At 45.1% G+C, this 20,374-nt stretch overlaps 1 protein-coding gene across 1 annotated transcript in view; it reads left to right on the top strand.

Annotated features, from left to right (window-relative positions):
- Positions 1-20,374, top strand: part of SLCO3A1 (solute carrier organic anion transporter family member 3A1) — a 136,081-nt gene that overhangs the window by 96,062 nt on the left and 19,645 nt on the right. Inside the window, exons 3-4 of the mRNA XM_054272618.1 lie at positions 7,857-7,955; positions 11,801-12,067. Coding sequence (XP_054128593.1) covers positions 7,857-7,955; positions 11,801-12,067 — 366 coding nt within the window. The remainder of the gene's footprint in view (positions 1-7,856; positions 7,956-11,800; positions 12,068-20,374) is intronic.

Genomic DNA, 20,374 nt, shown 5'->3' with positions numbered 1-20,374 from the left:
TTTTTTTTTGCTTTAAAAACCCAAATATTCAAGAAGCAAGACCAAATTTTACAGGCTGCTGAAACTGATTTGGTATATTGATAAAAGGCTTGATCGGAGAAGAGGGGAGGATGGGAGATGTCCAAGGCTGCCTGATTTCAAACTCTGTAATAATTTCTTTCACTGGCTGAAAGAACTAAACCCCCATATGGCTTTCCCGTCACAAGTGGTTGCATGGAAATGGAAGAAGTCAGATTCAATCCCATGCTTTTGCTTTGCAGGCTTTCTGGAGCTGCTCTGCTGGCCCAAAAGCAGCTGCAGGTCTGTCAGTGAGAAATAGGATGCCTTGGGACAGCATTGTCAGATCTTTCTCCAAGGGCTGTGTTGCACACACAGATGCAGTGAGCTGTAACAGTGGAATCAATGAGAAGAGCTCAGAACTAAAACTCAGTTTGTTCTGACACATTTGGTGCTCCTGATTACTAAAGCACTGCATGGTATTTGTGCATCTTGCAATGCATCACAAGGAGGGACTGGATTTAGTTAAAAGGTAGGAAGGTAACGAGATGCAGGGAATGGTCCATGGAAGGGGATGGCTGAGCAGGGATTTCAGCCTCTCACTGCCAGGACATCTGTGCCTGTCTTTGGCATCACTTGAGCAGCCCTAAATAGGTGTCTGAGGAGGGATCTGCTGGTGTTGAGCTCCTGAAGGCAGAACTGATAAATCATGTGTGTGCTACTGTACAGATGGGATGAACCCCCAGCCTCTCCACCCCTCCCCACCTCATGCCAATACGGGGCTGGAGCTGCTTTGATCCCCACCAGAACAAAGTCTAAACATTAAACTGAATTGTCCCAAAGTTGTTCCTCATTAATCAACAGCTGCAGGCACTTGGAAACATCTGTCCAGCCTGTTTGAACATTCCCTTTGGTTCGTGGGTGCACTGAGGAGGCAGAACAAATCCAAACACGCCGTGGGACCAGCACCACCTCTTCACCTTTCCTGCAGCTGTGTGAGTGAGCAGGAGGTGGTGATGGGCAGCTGGTGTGTGGACAGGGAGCTGAGTGGCAGGGAAAATTGTGTCTTTCCATGATAAATGAGCAAAGCTGGGGATGAGAGACCAAGGGCTGAGCAGGGATGCAGGCATCCCTCCACTCCTGTCTGCCAGAGAGGATGGGCAGTACTGGGTCGCTCCAGCAGGTTTTGCTGTACAAATCAGCCATCTGGGTAGGGAACAGCCTCCTTCTACCCTTACTGTGCATTTTTGAGGTTACATCAACTGGTAGAAGTCAGAGAAAACCCACTGAAGCGAGGAGCTTTGCCCACTGGGTGCGAGCGTGGAACCTTTATCCCTTTATCCCCTTGAGAGCCATTCCATGGTGTGCAGGAGGATGCAGCATCCCCAGTCTGTACCAGGATGCCTCTGGTTCCCACAGGCTGTGCTGGGCTGGTGTCTCTTTAAAGGCAGGTCACAGAGCCCCTGAATTGCAATATTCCAGTAATCCCTTTACACTGGCCTGCTCCACGCAGCAGGAAATGTGGGACAAGCAGGGTTTTGAGATTATCTCGTGCTTTGCAAAGCCAGTTCCCTTTGTGCCTTTAGAAAGAGCCTGCTCCTGCACAGGCAGGGGGCTGAGGGTGATGTTCCTGGCCAGATGCTGTGCCATGACCACAGAGCCCTCCCAGGACCATGGCAGGGGGGTCTGTGCTGTGCCCTACCCAACACACCCCAAAACCTCTGGTTTGTGACGGTCACTGAAGCACCCAGTTGCTGACAGAGATCACACTGAGCTCCTTGATCCCTTCCTCCTCAGGGATGGAGTTATTTGGTGCAAGGACAAAGTTTTTCAGCAATTTTCCACACCTTGCAAACTGATCAGCTTTCTGCCCACCAAAGCTGTCCCTTGGGATGGTGCAAGGGGGAGGAGGTGTTTCTCTGACCATGTGCTTTGCTGAAGGTGTGCTGCTCCTTAGTGAATAATCTTCCACACTCTTTAATTTCATGGAAATGCCAAGGCAGGAACAACCTGGCTCCAGAGGACCCAGCATAAATCAGTGACAGCTTCATGGCCAAATAAAGCAGTATCCTCTGCTGCACCAGGGGTTTGCCCCTGGTTGGGAAGTGCTGTGTGAGTCACTGCTGATGGTTGCTGCTCTGATAGCCAGCCCTGCTGGGGGAGATGCTGCTTTCCCTCCTCCTGTCTCACCTACCCAGCTCACCTTTGCCTGGAGCGTGTTGGCAGCTCTCCAGAATAAATCTCCTCATGTCTCCAGCCCCTGGTGGGGCTGAGGCTTTGAAGTGAAATGACTTGGTGTTCTTTAGCTGCCCACAGTTCTTTTCCTCATCCTGTGACTGTGCTGAACCTGTGTGAGGGTGTTCACAGGGGTTTTCGGATTGGGGAGGAGATGAGGATCTGACTCCATGTTTCAGAAGGCTTGATTTATTATTTTGTGATATATATTACATTAAAACGATACTAAAAGAATAGAAGAAAAGGTTTCATCAGGAAGCTGGCTAAGAATAGCATAGCAAAGAATGATAACAAAGGCTTGTGGCTCAAACTCTCTGTCTGAGCCAGCTGACTGTGATTGGCCATTAATTAAAAACATCCAACATGGGCCAATCAGATCCACCTGTTGCATTCCACAGCAGCAGATAACCATTGTTTACATTTTGTTCCTGAGACCTCTCAGCTTCTCAGGAGGAAAAATCCTAAGGAAAGGACTTTTCATAAAAGATGTCTGCGACAAACCTGCTCTTATTGCTCACTGAACTGCACCTGAGGTGCCTCTGGCTGCACCTTGATGAGGCTGGCAAGGCTTGCAGTGTCCCTTCCATGCCTTGTTTCCAGCCAGGAGGGTTTCCCCTGGGAGTTCCTGTCCCCAGTTAATTCATCACAGGGACTGAGTCCATGCTTCACCTGTTTCACCCTGTGAGCAGCACAGGTTTGCTCAGGTTTCAGGATCCTGTTGCTTCTGGAAAGCAGCTAGAAGCACCAAGGAAAAGCTCTTTATTACTGAGATACTGACAGCCTTTATCCCTGTCTGCAGTTTGGTTCCTGTGCACTTTGTGTGACTCAGAGCATCTCTGTGCCCCTCCACAGATGTGGGACCTGCTGCTGCTCCTTCCCTTGGCTCTAATGGAAAACTGCATTGTCAGGCTTGGGCCTTACTGGTGATGAAGCCTCATCACAAAATGTCAGATCTAATACTGGCCTCTGTCCCCATCCTTTCCTCAGCTCTGGGAAAATGTTACCTGACAGGACAAAGTAGGATTTGGCAAATTGCTCCATTTGAAAAGATGAGGAGGAAAACATTTCTGATTTCTCAGTGCAGCCTGTTTTGCTGCCTTTTTTCTTTCCTGCCTTTTTGGGAGTCAGGAAGACTGATGAAGGAAGTAGAGCAGGTAAACTGAAAATTATTAGCTATTTTCAAGCTAAGATCTAATTGTGCTCTAAATGGACACAAACTGCAAAGAAGTGTTTGGGAGTTACCTAACAAATTGTTTGAATTGTCCCAAGACAGAGTTGCTTTTTAAAAAAATTCACTTCTCTGAAGTATTTCTAAGAACTGCCATAATTTAGTAAGAATTAAAAAAAAAAAAAATCAGAGATTAAGAAAAAATGCCATCAAATTTGAGTACCTGTACTGATCACTGGTTTTATTGGCATCAGTGGAAGTTCACCAAGAGCTTGGTGGAGCCAGGATAGAACCTTTGATCTGTTTGCTCCTGGGATCAGTGTCCTCTGGCTCCATCAAATCAGACTAAAAGTTAGAGGGAAGCATGGGAAAAGACCAAGCACATTGTATTAAAGCTAGCCACAAACTTAGCACATTTTAATTCTTAGCAGCAGCCCCAGCACTGGGAAAATGGCTTTGGCAAGGCCACCTTCTCTGCTAAGCAGCAGCTTTGTGGTTGCATGGCGAGGTGGGTGATGTGGAAAGTGTTCTCCTGATAGCAGGGGTGGTGGCACTTGTGCAGGATTTCTCAAAAGAGGAAGGATGTCTTAAGCTAATTCAGACTTGCCTAATTTCTCCTTGTGTCCTCAGTTCTGCATAGATGTTCAACCATAGGTTCTATCCAATTAGCCTGTTTTTTTGCCCAGCAGCATGCTCCATTGATCCTTGAGCATGGTCCTGCTCTGTGCAGACCCTGGACTATTCATTGTGACAGTCCATGCCTTGGGTTTTTTCACAATCTGCTTGATTTGTGAATTAAAGTGTGAAATGCTATTATTGCAACCTTAGGATTTTGTTGGAGTCTCAGAAAAAGATAAGAAAGGCCATGGGGTGAAGCAGTTGTTTTCTTCTTGATTTTAGAACAAACTACAGAAAAAGAGAAAACACAATTAACATGGTTTTTTAAAGCTAGCCTAGAGGTGAATAATAATTTAATAGCTTTGGTGGGATGTTAGATAGGTGTTTCATTGAATGCTCTATCCCACATTGCCCTCTAGTGAGGAGATGGCAGAGCAAACCTTGCTGCAGCCACCAGGATATGAAATGAGGTGTTTTAATAACTGAGGACAGGGCTGGTTTCTGACATATTTGAGATGCAGTAGTGTGAGGAGGGGCAGTGTTCACCTGTGCCTGCACTGGCCACAGCTTTCTCAATGTTTGCCTTTTTCTGAGATAATTCTCTCTGCAAGCATCCCCCTGCTGCTGCTGGATCACCTGCCACAGGTCCCTGCCTTTGGAAAAGGGGGAAAATATTTCCTTTTTGCTTTTGGTGAAGGATCATTTCCCATGTTCTTTGTTTTGGGCTTTGCTCCATGAAGCAAACACCAGTTCTGTGGTTTTCCCTGCACACACATGGTCAGACAGCTCTGTGGTTTGGAGATCATCACAGGACAAACTTCCAGCACTGATGCATCCAGAGATGTTGTCTAGAAGGTAGAACTGGCTGGTCCTTGGAGATCATCACAGGACAAACTTCCATCCCTCCTCAGCCCAGCACTGATGATCCAGAGGTGTTGCCCAGAGGGTAGAACTGGCTGGTCCTTGTCCCTCTGCCTGAGCAGCTCCATTTGTCATTGCTGCAGCTGGTATGGGGCCCAGCATGTCCTTATGTGCTTGGCCATATTTACATAGAAATTTGAAATTAATGTTCAGTTTTCAAAGGTATTTGCATGCTGTCTCATTCATCACAGCCGTGGCAGTCTCTGCTACACGTTGTCTCCTTCAACTCTGTGCCTGAAAACTTAACTCTTAGAGAAAAGTTTGTCCTGAAAGCTGTGATTTTCAGCACACAGACAGGGAAGGGGCACAGCCTGAGTGTGTCTGTGGCAGATGTGAGGGTGCTGACAGTGCCCTGTGTCAGTGCCACCCTCCATGGTATCCCAGGTCCTGAACACCATCGTGTTTTGGGAGCAAGGCTGAGCAGCACTGTCACCCACATGGCACATGTGGGCTGAATGACAAACACTGATGCCATCTAGTGACCACAAAAAATGTGACACGGATATTTTATAAAATCCTGGTGGAAGCCGCAAGTGGGGCTGGGAGGGAGGGGAAATGGGGCTGAGGTGTGCTGGGGGTGAAATCCCTTTTTTTCTGCTCTCCCAGCCTGTCTGTTCCCTCATTTCACATCCCATGGAGTGCTTCTGCAGGTGTGCAGGGTTGTCCCCTGGGAGGCTTTACAGGAGCAAGGCACAGACTTGCTGAGTGCACTGCCGGATCGTGGAGCACAAACCAGCACCCAGGACAAGGTGACTGCAGGAGGGGACATGGCTGATCCTCCTGTGACATGGGACAGCACAGGCAGAGACCCTGGGGATTAATTTAAGCTGGCAACACGGGCTGAGACACAGTGGCATTGCTGCAGCTTTGAGCTTGGCAGAGTCTGGGCAGGGGCTGGCAGCTCCTGGTGCTGCCCTGACAGCAGTGACCCCTTGTGATGGTGTTCTCAGGGGTCCCAGGGTGAGGGAAGAGATGAGAATGTTGACTCCATGTTTCAGAAGGCTTGATTTATTATTTTATGGTATATATTATATTAAAACTATACTAAAAGAATAGAAGAAAGGATTTCATCAGAAGGGTAGCTAAGAATAGAAAAAGAAAGAATAACAAAGGCTTGTGACTGACTGAGACAGTCCAGACAGCTGGACTGTGATTGGCCATTAATTAGAAACAGCCACGTGAGACCAATCCCAGATCCACCTGTTGCATTCCACAGCAGCAGATAATCATTGTTTACATTTTGTTCCTGAGGCCTCTCAGCTTCTGAGGAGGAAAAATCCTAAGGAAAGGATTTTTCATAAAACGTGTCTGTGGCAACCCCTCACTGCAGCTCACACAACATGGCACTTCTTCTCTTTCTGCCACCCTCCTTTGTCCCTTGTGCTGCTCCAGGTGACAGCCTTGAAGGCTTTAATGCCCTGGGTTTGTGTGTGAGCATCTGCCTGGGGGCACCTCTGCTTTGTCCCTGGTTATTAATCCAGCCAGGTCCCAGTGCTAGCAGCCTGGAGGAATTAGTTTGCACCCTGCATTTTAAAAATGAAGGTGAAGTTGATTCTGACCATACCAGTTTATTCTGCTTGGCTAAGTTGCTGTTGGCAGGTGTGGTTTGCCTTGCCTGGGGATGGGAGGGTCTCTGGGAATTTTTTTGCAGCTCTGATAATTTCTCCAGCTCCTGAGAAATGCATAGAGAGGGAGCTTGGGAATTAAAAAGTTTCCAGATAAGGAACTTGAGGGCTGAGACAGCTGTGATGGAGTGCATTATAAATGCACTGAGATGCCAGGCAACACCCCCAGAGAGATCAGGAGAGTGAGCAAAGCACCCAGATGCAAATAAATTCCTTTGTGGGCCATCTCTGCAGTGCCATGACACCAGGACTGGTGCTGGCACATCCCTGCTGAGGTGCCCCCATCACCTGGCACAGGGGTCCATCAGCAATGCCTTCCCCCAGAGGGAACAAACAGCTCTTGCTCTGCTCCACACTGCTCAGTCTGTCCCTGCTCCCTTCAGAAAACCATTTACAAGGGTCCTTGGGGGGCTTTTTGTTGGTTTTTCCCAAATGTTGTTGTTATCCCAAACCTGAAAGTACCTAATATGTTCTTATTGTCTAATTTACAAATGTTTTGTGTTGTCTTTGCTGCTTCTTTTTCTGGATTATCCTTGTGTCCCCCTGCCTTTCTGCCCTGGATAATTGAGAGCTGGCGCTGTGCCTGTAGCATTCTTGTTTCAGGGCCAAAATGGGAGTGAAAATAAATGCTTCTAAATACTGTATTGAAACAAATAAGTAATTTACTCATAATAGCTCTTCTCCTGGCGTTACACTGGCAATTTCATGCAGGTTTTGCAGAAGGAACAAGCAGTTAGTGAGGGGCTGGAAGATCCACACACCATGAATATTTGTCATGTGTGTCTGATGGGGAGAGGGGCTTCACAGATGTGGAAAAGTGCTCCTACTTCTGCAAAGGGACTTTATCCAGCACTCTGTGACAACATTCATTTCATAGATTTGCTGTCCCTAATGTGTGAAAATCCTGTCTACCAGGATTTTAGCTGGAGGTGGCAAAGACAGAGTTGCCCATGAGGAGAAGGCAGGGCTGCTTTACCTGGTGCTGTTGAGTAAGACATCTTTCAGAGCAGCCAGCCAACCAAAACACAGCATATGTCCACACTGTCTCCTCAGCTCAACAGAAATCCTTCAGCATTATCACACCTCCATCTGTTCATTTTCCTGAAGAGATATGGAAAAGCAAAACACACATTTAGGGTGCTCTTTTGCTTGGAGCATTCAGCACAGACTGTCCCTATCTATTTGGCATCACCAAGGTAATACCATCTTACAGCAGACAAGCAGAACAACTTGCAATGAACAATGAATAACCAGAGCCTGGTGCTAATCTTCTCTTTTCTCTCTCCTTGTAGGGATCCTGTTTACCATGCTGGTATTTGGGCCAGCCTGTGGATTTATCTTGGGCTCCTTCTGTACCAAAATCTATGTGGATGCTGTCTTCATTGACACAAGTAAGGAGAACTGGTTTTGCTTTCAAACCAAATACACTAAATTTTTATCATCAGGACAAAAATGTTGATGCTCACAAGCAGGAAACTGTGCTTCCATCTTCAGTGCCTCTTGCATGTATGAGTGTCACTTTTAGAAGGGTTTTAGGACTGGGATTCAAAAGCTTTCAGCTCTGTTCTGATAAGTAACAGATTTTTTAATGGTTAAAATTTGTTCCTTTCTTTGGTTTTTTTATATGAGATGAGTTTCATTCCAGCTCTTAAAGGACACTTTAAAATGGCACTGTGGCATTGTCATGCCAGGGGAGCTGTGTCCAGAGCGCAGTGAAATCAGATTTCACTGCCACCTCAAGGTGTGGGGAACCAGCCAGGCTCTGATGGAGGCACACCTGTTAGATCCATGCCCCTCATCCTCTGCCCATGGCCCTGGAGGGGATGGATGGGCAGCATCAGTCCCACAGCGTTATTGCTTTTCTCCAAGGCATTAAATAATTATTACTCACCTTGACTTCACTCGGGTTAAAGCAGATTGGTTGCAAATCGTCCTTTTGCAAATTGTCCTTTTGTTCATTTAGACCAAATTCTGCTTTTTTTGCTGCCTGCACTGTGTGTTCTTCGCCATGAGAGGGCAACATGAAACAGGCTGTTCTCTGCTGCTCCCCTGCCCTCTGCTACCCACAGCAAACCTGGTGCTTCATTCTTTTCCCTCAATTGCTCAGGTGCTTTTTCCACAGTTCTCAGCTCCATCGAATCCCACAGACCCTTATGCAGGCATTTTTTCCCTTTGAGAAGGATGTATTTCAGCCCTATGATGTTGTAAATGTGTTGTCACATAACGCATTTGGATGGAGTTGAACCTTGCAGGACTCAGAACAGAATTGTGCAAATCTGCAAAATTGTTACTGCCTTTTTTTGATCTCAAATGCACATGGCAGCTGAAGAAATGTAAATAATATCAAATGAGAAAGAAGTATCTTTTGGGATGGCTGAGGCATTTGGCTGCATTTTGGTCAAACACCACATGGCCCTTTTTTATTCCTTGGCTTTACCAAAGCCTCGTTTGGCAGAGGAGCTGTTTGAAACCTGTTTGATATTTTACCATTTAGTATCATTTACACTAAAATACGAATGTACAGAAGAAAATATTTTATCTCCCAGTAGGTGAAGCTGTGGAACTCCACACCATAAGGTGCTAAAAATCTCCAAATGGATTTTAAAGCAATTGGACAAGTGTATATATCTGAAAAAAATGAACATGACACCGAATCTAGCTTAGAAAGCCCCCAAGCCACAAGAATAATACATGCTGACTTTATTCTTGTAGGCTTTCTGGGCAGCTGCAGTTGGTTGCCATCAGAAGCAAGATGCTGACCTAGCTAAAAAATTAATTTGGTATCTTCTGGCCATTTTTAACATAAGAAATTGCTCAGTATCTGCAGCTCAAAAAGCCCCAGAGAAATACTGAGCCACAGAGAAGAGCTGTGGAACATTACTGCTGAGAAGCCTGGAAGGGCTGTGGGTCAGACACTTCCCAAGGAGGGTGCAGTGCTCCAAACTCCAGCTCCAACTGGCTTTGGCCACAGAAGGAAATATGAAGAAAACTCTGATTTGCCTGACTCTTCACGCTGTTGTCTTCCCAAGAACCAGTAAAAAAATGCACGTCAGGCAGGAGGAAATGACAGCAGAAGAATCCAGTCCCTCCACCACACTATTTTTCAAACTTTATCTGTATTTGAGAGCTACGTGTTATTTTCCCTAAGGAGAAAAGAGTTTCCTTCTGTCTCTGCTTGAGAGACAACTTGATTGCCTCACTTGAGACAGATTTTTCAGAGTGGCAGTAACCAGACAGTCACCATGAACACAGCAGCTTGTTATTCCAGCCATGTGGGCCTGGGTCTCCCCCAGGAATCAGCACTGGGCACCCTTGTGGCTGTGGCAGCAAGGCGGCTGTTAGGAAAACAGTTTTTCCTCTCCTGCTGTTTATTTGTATTTCCTCACACTGACTCCAGACCCTTCTTTGTCTTTCCCTCTGCTGAGTGATGGCATACAGGACACTCTAGCCTTTTATTTTGCCTTTCTTCCTTTTCTGATTATTTCTGTACTTTCCTGAGCCCATTTGATGCTGTGGTGTCCTTCTCACCTGTGCCAGTACGTGTCAGGTGAGCATGACACAGACTCCATGTATTACAGAATAATTATTGATCGACAATAATCTTTATTAAGAAACCCATTGCCCTTTTATAGACAATTACAATATAGGTGTACTTGATTGGTCTTTTAATTAAAACACCATCACCACTGGCTGATTCGGAAACCACCCTTTGGTAAACAAATCTCCATAACACATGTTCACAACATCAGGTGTAGCAATTGGAGGTAAGAACTGTTTTTCATTCTTTTCTCTGATCTTGACTGGTTTTTTAATTAAAACACCATCACCATTGGCTGATTCGGAAACCACCCTTTGGTAAACAAATCTCTATAACTATAGAAAAACTTGACAGCTGGCCTGCAAGCAAAGCTGAGTTAATAGAAGTAGTAACAATTGATGATTTTCGAGTGTATCCATAGCAAAAAAGAAGACAAAGCTGTCAGCATAGAAACAGATTAGAAAAGATATGTGAAAATTTTTGTGAGCTAGACTATGTGCATAAGTAGATGTGTATAGATGCCTTATTAAATTTCTGTAAAACTTTTGCCAATTATATTGACGTTAATTGCTTTGCACCAATGAATATAATAAGTTACTGTGATGTAGTTAATGACTTAAGATCACACTCTGTTAAGAATATATAAGCTAGAGAACACACAAAATAAAAAACTTTTTTCTTCTTAGACCCTGATCATGTGTGTATGTCACCTCTAGCCTAACAGTGACACATAATACATTCTACATGTTATGTGTTCACAATATCAGGTGTAGCAAGAGGAGAATAAGAATAAGAATTGTTTGTCATTCTTCTCTCTGATCTTGATTGGTTTTTTTAATTAAAACATCATCACCATTGGCTGATTAGGAAACCACCCTTTGGTAAACAAATCTCCATTCCACATGGCCACAATACCAGGTGTAGCAAGTGGTGGTAAGAATTTTTTCTCATTCTTTTCTGTGATCTTGATTGGTCTTTTAACTAAAACACTCTTTGGTAAACAAACCTCCATTCCACATGTTCACAATATCAGGTGTAGCAAGTGGAGGTAAGAACTGTTTCTCATTCTTTTCTCTGGTCTTTACTGGCCTTTAATTAAAACACCATCACCATTGGCTGATTAGGAAACCACCCGTTGGGAAACAAATCTTCATTCCGCATGTTCACAATACCAGCTGTAGCAAGTGGATTTAAGATTTTTTTCTCATTCTTTTCTGTGATCTTGATTGGTGTTTTCATTAAAACACCTTTTGGTAAACAAATCTCCATGACACATTCCAAATGTTCACAATATCAGGTGCAGCAAGTGGCGGTAAGACTTTTTTCTCGTTCTTTCCTGTGATCTTGATTGGTCTTTTAATTAAAACACCCTCACCATTGTTTAGGAAACCACCCTTTGGTAAACAAATCTCCACTCCACATGTTCACAATATCAGGTGTACCAAGTGAATGTAAGATTTGTTTCTCATTCTTTTCTGTGATCTTGACTGGTCTTTTAACTAAAACACGCTTTGGTAAACAAACCTCCAATCCACGTGTTCACAGTATCAGGTGTACCAAGTGGAGATAGAATTTTTTCTCATTCTTTTCCCTGAGTTTCTCGCAGCCTTTCCCAGCACCATGCCTGGGAAGGTTACCTGTGGCCCTCTGTGCCCAGACAGGAACCAGGCCCCTGACTGGTGTTTTCCCCCCTCACAGGCAAGCTGGACATCACCCCGGACGACCCTCGGTGGATCGGAGCGTGGTGGGGAGGCTTCCTGCTCTGCGGTGCCTTACTCTTCTTCTCGTCGCTGCCCATGTTCGGCTTCCCGCAGGCGCTGGGGCCGCGGCCGGAGCGCGCCGGGGACAGCGAGCAGGCCATGCTGCCCGACAGGGACTGCCAGCGCCACAAGCCCAGCAACGGCGTCCTGCGGCACCCGCTCGACGGGGACAGCACCACCACCTCCTGCTTCCAGCAGCTGCGAGGTGAGGCGAGATCAGCAGCAGCTCCTCTGTCCCGGCAAATTCACCCCAGAAATCAGCAGCCTCGAGTTTCTGTCCCTGGCTTCTATTTATGTAGCCCGTATCTGTAAGAGAGGCTTCGTTCCACTTGAAAGCTGTGGGTTATTTATTTTTTAAGCTTAAAAAAAGCTGGGAGTTGTTCAGCCTGGAGAAAAGGAGTCTCAGGGGTGACCTTTTTACTCTCTACAGCTCCCTGAAAGGTGGTTGTAGTCAGGTGGGGTTGGGCTCTTTCACCAGGCAGCACTGACAGATCCAGAGGACACAGTATCCAGCTGTGCCAAGGGAAATATAGGTTGGAAATACATTAGGAAAATATATTTTTATATATAGAATAATTTTAATTTTTATAGATGAAAATATATTCTGAAAAATATAATGTATATATATAAATATCTTTTTATATATAAAATATAATTCTAATATATAAAAATATTTTCTGAATATATAATTATATATATAAATATATTTTTATAAATATATAAAATATACATCCTATATAAAATATATAAAAATATAAATATATATATAGAATATATCATATATATTTTATATATGTAAGTATATAAAATATATATAAAAATAGAAAATATATATATATATAGATAAATATATTTTTATATATAAAACATATTTCCTAATATATTACAAAAATGTTTTTGACAGAAAGAGTGATAAAGTTCTGGAATGGTCTACCTGGGGAAGTCATAGAGTCAGCAGCCTTGGATGTGTTCAAAAAAAAGACTGGATGTGGCACTGGGTGCCATGGTTTAGTTGAGGTGTTAGGGCATGGGTTGGACTTGATGGTCTTAAAGGTCTCTTCCAACCTGGTGATTCTGTGAATTCTGTGAGAAATGTGTGATAGTCCTATAGAGTTGCTAAAAACTTATGAAGGGGAGCACAGTTGCTAAAGCAGTTTGTGAGCTTCTTTCCAATGTTTTGTCCCACTCCCCTCTACCTCCTAAAACAGAGAGCGAGCCAGCAAGGGCACTTAAAAGAAATTGGGAGCTCCGAGCACCTGAGCTTCATCTTAGTGCAATCCCAGATACAAAGCAATGAGTGCATTGAGTGCTGGGCGTCACCACAGCTCTTAAACTGAAATGGGAAAAGGGAGATACCAGCCCAGAATAGCAGCAAAATGGCAGGGCAGAGCATAATTTGTAGCAAATTAGAGAGAAAACCTCACATCATGTCCTGCAGTGATGGAAATGGAGGTGACTCTAATTAAAGTCAGCTGAGGATCCAGCATTTTGTGGGAGAGTGTGGGCAGAAATCCTTTCTCTAGGCTGTACTGGAAAATCCTTCATCTGAGAGGGTGTTTCTGTAGCACTGGTGGGTGCTTCCCACTCCCTGTTGCCGTGGCAGAGCAGGTTTCATTACTGCCTGATGCATTTAGATAAATGAGGAGAAAATCACTTACTCCCTGTGCAGTCACCTTAATTGGGAGTTGAACGAAGTGCGGGTGGGAAGGAAAAAGAGACTTTGGGGAAAAAAGTGTTGTCTAAATATATAAAAATGCCTTGAATACTAGATGTGGTTGTTCATTAAGGGAAGGTCAAAGATGTGAAATTTTGACTTGATGAGTAAATTCAGAAGAAAGGTAAAGGGATAAATTGTTTGAAACTCAGTAAAATTCATTTCTTCATCCTTGTTGCAAGGATTTTCTCTTGAATGGGTTTTTCCCATGATATGTCCATATGGATAGGTCTGTGGCTTTTGTTGTGTACACATCAGAGTGGCTGCTTCTGAGCTTTTGGAGTGGGCACTGGAAATGTTTGCAGGTTTCCATACAGAAAATGAAAGAATATGACGTATCCCTGCTGCATGGAGGGGCAGCAGTTCAGCCTGAGGATGGTGCTGAGCATCTTGCACACAGGGAGGCCATGGGGGGTTCACTGAGCATCTGTTGCTCGTTGAAGTAGAGAAATTAAACTGCCACATCCATATGCTTCAAGTATTGATTACATCAGGAGGCACCACAGGCCTCCACGTTAGCCCTCTCACTGCAGGTAACCCCATTTCTGATCAGTCAGTATTCCAGGAGCCTCTTTGGAGGTGGACTTTGAAATAAAATTTACATGACATCAAATAAGACAAGGAATGACCTTTTTAGTTATTCCTTTGAGGCTATCACAGATGACACGGTAGCTGACATCTCCTTTCAAATCCCTTGCCACTGTTGTCATAGCCAGAATGTGGTCAGGAGTCATGTTGCTCAAGTGAGCCAAACACACCTCATCATTTCTGATGAGGTTAAATCTTTCTGTGGGTCTACATTACTTTGGTGGCAGCTGAATTATCTGTATTCATTTCTTTGTGGCAGATCTTAGTCTCCCTAATTTATTTGTTGATTCTCCTTTGGAGAAAGTTAAGACTGTTCAGGGAGAAAGTTAAGACTGCTTGGAGAAAGTTAAGACTGCTTTTTCCTATGGTAAAAAAGGTACTTAATTATATACAGAGGTTAAAAATATGTATGTGCATGCATAGTTGTGTCTTCTGTCCTAATATGACCCTGGATTTTGCATGAATTTGTGATGCTGAAGAGAATCCATGGAATCATAAAATGGCATGAGTTGAAAGGGACCTTAAAGGTCATCTAGTTCCATGGGCAGGGACACCTTTCACCAGCCCAGCTTGTTCAGAGCTCCATCCATTCTGGCCCTGAACTCTTCAGGGATGGGACAAGCACAGATTCTCTGGGCAGCAGCAGAGGGTTTACCTGCACAGGGAGTTGGGACCAGAGATGCTCCTTGGGGTTTGTTTGGCCACAATTCTGCCTCAGTTTTAGCTAGTGGTGTCTGTGCAGCTGGTCCTGGACAGAGCTGTTCCTGCTGTGTGTCCATGCCTGCATGGAGGTGTGGATTGTCCATCTCTTGTCAAGTGTGGGGAGGAAGAGCTGATTCTCTGGATTGATTATGCAAACACCCTCTGTATCAACAGCACATCCTTAGAGGATGAACTGCACCTCCTTTTTGGCTACTGAAGGAGCCTTTTTTTTTTTTTTTTTTTTTTATACATTTTTTCCAAGCCTTGCAGTGACTGCCAGAAAAGAAAGGTCATGGTAGGAGAGGGAGCAGGGCAGTGTCAGCTGGGGACAAGCTCTGAGCTGGGTCATGGCTGTCAGCTAGAGACATGGCACGGCTGGCCCGTGGGAGGATGCTCCAGACACCACAAGATCTGCTGGAAGGCAGTGAGATGGAGGGCTGGCTGAGATTCCTTGGCTTTCTCCAGCCTTAGCACGCAAAAAAAGCCAGGACTAATATAAAAGGAACATGCTCAAAGTATTGATCCTTTACATCTCCGTCAAAGTCTTAAGCAGGAGGGAGGGCCCAGCTTTTGGGAAGCCCTGGCATCTCTTCCTGTGGGGTATTTTCATGCCAGGAAAGAAGCAGCCTTAAGAGGAGCTCTAAACTTGAAATGGAAGTGGTGCCTTTGAAGAGCAGGAGGTGAAGAGGCAATCAAAGGCAGTGGAGGCAGCAGGGGGCTCAGCACAGGGGCATGGCAGCACAGGCAGGAGAGCTTTGGGACAGTCCTGGAGCTGCTTCCCATGGCTAAACTGGCACGGGGATGCTGCACCGCTTTGCCTGATTAGTATTTCATTTCAGCAAAGCAAATCCATTTGGGAGCGCAGAGAAGCGAAGGATTAGCAGCAGTGGAAGTGTGAATAAACGCTGCCATTGCTCTTTGCTCCTGCCCGGCAGGGTTGTTCCAGCCCTGTGCTCTTGGTGTGGTCTGTGAGAGCACCTCAGGCATGGGCTGGGCAGTCCCTGCGCTTCTGGGGGGCACAGCTTTGCTTTCCTGCCTCTGCTCTGCCTTGGGCACCTCTCTGCTCCTCGGGCCAGAGAAGATGCTCAGCTCTGTCAGTGCCCTGTGCTCGAGTCTGTCCACACATCTGCCCTCTCACTCGCTGCCTCTGACGCACCACCTGCTCTGGGATGTGCTTGGAAATAGTTCATTAAAAACCTTCCCTTTTTTTTTCACTCAGAAATGTCACATCTGTCGAATTGAGCGTCCGGTTCTGATGAAATTTGATTTCAGAATGCTTCCCCTGCATGATCTTTAACACCTCTGAAACACTCTGCCCTAAATGCATTCTGTTTTGCAGTGATTTAAACCAGAAATTCGTTACGTTCTGCCGCTCTGTCTAGCAGGAGAGATTAAAACCCTAAAAGGATTGAAATTGATATGGAATCCTCCAGGTTTGGAAAGGGAAGCTCATTCACGAGGAATTAAAAGAAAACTCACTGTGGAATTAAATGAATTTCAGAACTGCAAATTCCCTATATTTGGAAACGTTTTGGTTTCTTTCCAGCTTCATTTTCAAGCGTGTAGGAGAGCTGGGACGTACAGCTGACAGCTGCCTTGTCTTCTGTTCAGTTCTGTCCTGCTCCGTGTACCAATCTGCTGAATTACCTAGGGAGGGAGCTGCTCTGAATCTGGGATTTCTCTCCCAAAAAGTGCTCACTGGGAGCATAGTGCTGAGCCTGAAGCTCCCAGCTGTGCAGGGAGGACCTGGACCATGGGGAGCCTGTAATCCTCAGTGGGAGTTCAAGGGATTGGGCAGGATTAAAGGCTAACAAGAGTAGTTTTTAACTCCTCACTTCTCCTGACTGATAGTGACAAGCTTTTGGAGAGGGCTCCATCTATACCTTCATTCACAGCTGCAGCAGTGAAGCTTTGGCCCAGGTTTAGACTTTAATGCCTTTTTGGATTTGGGTCTTGTCCTCCTGCAAACACTTTAAAGGCTTGCTGAGAAGTCCAAGTCTTAGGTGAGAAGGTGGTGATCATAAAAGGCATCAGGTTCTGTCAGTCTTTGAGTTTTCTTTGGCTTGTGTTTCATGAGGGTGTAGATTTTGTTGTCAGGTTTTTCTCGGCTATTTCCAAGCCAGCATCTTGTTGTCAGCACCATTAAAAACTTCAGAAAGGCCTTCAGCCTGCACACCTCAGGGCCAAAGCTGAGCAGCAGCTGAAGACAGGCAGAGCCTGTCTCCAAAAAAATGCTTTTCCATGACTTCTGTGTCACAGGTGAGGGAGGTTTGTGTCCTCCTCTCAGGTAAAGTAAAGGTGGTTCCTGCAGGGAAGATGATGGACTAGAAGGACCTGCTTTCCATGCTTGAGTATGTAACTGCTGCTTCAAGCTTGCATTTTGTCTGAAAGGCTTTCTTGATTCATGTGTCATGCTTTTCACTCCTATCCATTATGATAATATTGCCAAGGCCACATGGAACTTCAGCATGCTAATCTCACCTGAGATATCTTCAGCACCTCTTGCCTTACTCCATATTCTCTTTTACAGAAGCCACCTCTTTCCAGAATGTGTTTTATTCTTGCTGCCTGTGCTGTTTTCTTCATCCCTTTTTCCTCAAGCCAGGTGGAGGTTTTGCCTTTTGCTTTCTCTTGAGACCTGAGGCTTGGGTAGTAGAAAGTCATATTTTGGCTCAGTACTACATTTTGCCTTTCCCTCACCACTCTGTCCTAGGTGGACTGGGCTGTAAACCTCCCTCGAATTTATTACTTTGCTTTCTGTGTTCTTCATCTTTACTGCAAATTGAAAACATGTCTCTGTAGGGTGCTCCAACCAGAAACAGGGGCCTTGGTGATTGTAATGTTCCAAACAATTCATTTCAAGCACCAACGTGATGATTATAGTTTGTCGTTTCTGGAGAGTAGTTAAACCTCGTGTAATGAGGTTGCCAATTATCCCCGCTACTCCCCGATGTGCAGTGACAAATCAAAGCTACTTGGTGTACATAAGTGTGTGCATTTGTCAAGGCCCTGGCCTGTCATCCACAGAGCATCCACGGAGGGAGACAGGGAGGGGGTTTGGATGCTTTGGAACCGGTGTTGCTTGAGTGGGAAAAGGTGGGAAATCAAGGGATTTATGAGGGATATTGGAGAGCTCTGGGACATCCACACAGATCCCTCCCAGTCTATGGATGATCCTGTCACCAGCACTGCATGTAGATGGTCTCAAGAGTTGGGATTAAAGTGCTTTTCACTACTTTTCAGCAGTGAAAAGAGGTGTTGTGTTCTCCTCAGTGCATCTTGCCAGGGCAGTGGGAATCACTTTTCTGGGAATCCTGGAGCGTGTCGGGTCTATCAGGATGAGGATGGAAATGAGCTCGTCCTTCTGGCAGTGGGAGGCTCAGTCTATCTGTGTGCCCTGTCTGCTGCACCTTGTGAGTTTTCTCCAAGTAGAGTTTTGAGACTCTTTGGACTCCAAAAGACTTTTCCCACTTTGTAAGAGAACCTCATTTGAACTTTGTAGCTGCAAAGGGCTGCTCCAAAGTGTTCAGGTGACCTTTGGGCCTGTAAAATTGCAAGGTGACATTTGCCATGACACCCTGCTGGGTTCTGTCCCCCATCAGGCATTTCCATTCCTACTCCATACCCAGCACCATATGCCAAGCAGCTGGAAACATGTCACTCTAGTCCACTGAGAGATTTTTAAACTTTGCTGCTGACTTTTTACCATTTTCCCAGAGGTATTTCACCCCAAGAACTGAGACAGATGACGCAGCAGCCGGTGTCAAATGATTGATCTTAGCAAATGGCAGTAGCAAGATGAAAGGATATTGAATTCTATAGGGAAACCTCGCTTTATTTCCCTTAGAAGATGAAAGAGAATGAGTTGGCCCTGGCTGAGGAGATAGTGGAGGCTGCCAGACTCTGCTTGAGTTGTCTTTGCACTCTTTGCACTGGGTTTTGTGTCACACATGATGGATGGTACAGAGTTGTAGCAGACAGTCAGACATTCAGCAGAGGACAGGATCTGTCCTAGAAAACTCACAGGAAGGAGAAGCAATGATCATGGAATCAAGGAATCACAGAAAGATTGGGTGGGAAAGGACTTTAGAGATCATCTTGTTTGACACCTCGCCATGGACAGGGACATCTTCCACTATACCAGCTTGCTCACAGCTTCATCCTGCCTGGCCTTGAACACTTCCAGTGGCATCTACAGCTTCTCTGGGCAACCTGTTCCTGTGTCTCACATCCTCACAGTAAAGAATTTCTTCCTTATTTCTAATGTAATCCCTCCCTCTTTCAGTTTAAGGCCATTACCTATTGTCCTGTCACTACACACCCTTGTCAAAAGTCCCTCTCCAGCTCTCCTGTCACTCCTTTAGGGGATGAAGTGCTGTGACTTGGAGCCCTGCACTGCCAGACAAGGCACTTGTGAGGGGTTCCTCTCCTGTGTGAGATGCTGCAATAACTGTGCAAATTTTTCTGTTGTCCAGAAAATGGATTTTGACCTTGGTAGCGCACGATGGTTGGGTGCCAACTTCAGAAATAAATGTCCGTGATCTTTAGCTTCCTCCTGCAAAAGGCAGGCTGTCATCACTATTGTCTGGTGGATAAAGTTAGAGCTAGACCTTAGTGTCTTTGGATTTAAATTGGCACAAAGCTACATCTCAAGGAATCCATTAATCCTGAACAAACTGAACTCCCGAGGCACAACAGTCATTAATAACTTAAATATGGCTTTTCAAGCTTAGTACTGCCAAGTCCACCTTTTCATTTTCTATATTTTTCCTGGCAAGAAGGAGAAATTCTGTAGGTGGCCACCAAAGAACTAAAGGAAGCAGCAGGTGGCTTCTGAAATTTATCCATATCTGAATTCCCCCATCCCCATTCCTCCCACACAGCATTTTTCCCCCTTTTTTCTTTTCTTTTTTCACTCATTCTGCTAAAAATTGCTATGCCTCTTCCACCTTAATTATGTTCAGTAAGTCTTTAGGAAGTAGAAATTTTATACGGCTTGGAAAAATGTTTCTGATTTAAAGAGACCAGAAACTGTGAAGTGACCTCTTCCAAAAAAGGTTAGATCAAACCTAATTATAACCCTTTTTCCCACTGTCCCCAAGAAAGAGCCAAGGGCACCCAAGCAGAGCCTTGACAAAGAGCTGTGCATTCTCTGCTGAGGCCAGTGCAAAAAAATCCCATAGGGAAAACATAAGCCAGCACCCGAGAAACATCATCTGCCAGCCCCTGGTACACCACAGGGGATCTGGGGGTTGGATTTTCAAAATGCAAATGGGGGTCCATTGAGGCTTCACTACACTACTTCAAGGTAATTTTCAAACTTAATGATTTTCACATTTAATTCAGGCAGAAATTAGTCATCAGGTGTGGAGACAAAGCAAGGCTCTCTTCTGTACTGGGATGCTCTCCTCTTCAAGCTGTGTTATCTCTACAATAATTAAAATGCTCGCTGGAGTAGAAAACGTGCAATCTGATTCATTAGACAGATTTCCCTTTGTAGGGTAACTC

The sequence above is a fragment of the Melozone crissalis genome, unplaced genomic scaffold, assembly GCF_028551555.1.
Source record: "Melozone crissalis strain CALT ecotype California unplaced genomic scaffold, PUWL_Pcris_2 ptg000014l_1, whole genome shotgun sequence".
In the NCBI taxonomy this organism is placed as follows: domain Eukaryota; kingdom Metazoa; phylum Chordata; class Aves; order Passeriformes; family Passerellidae; genus Melozone; species Melozone crissalis.
The sequence above is the reverse complement of the archived record's forward strand: the minus strand, read 5'-3'. Positions and strand labels throughout refer to the sequence as shown.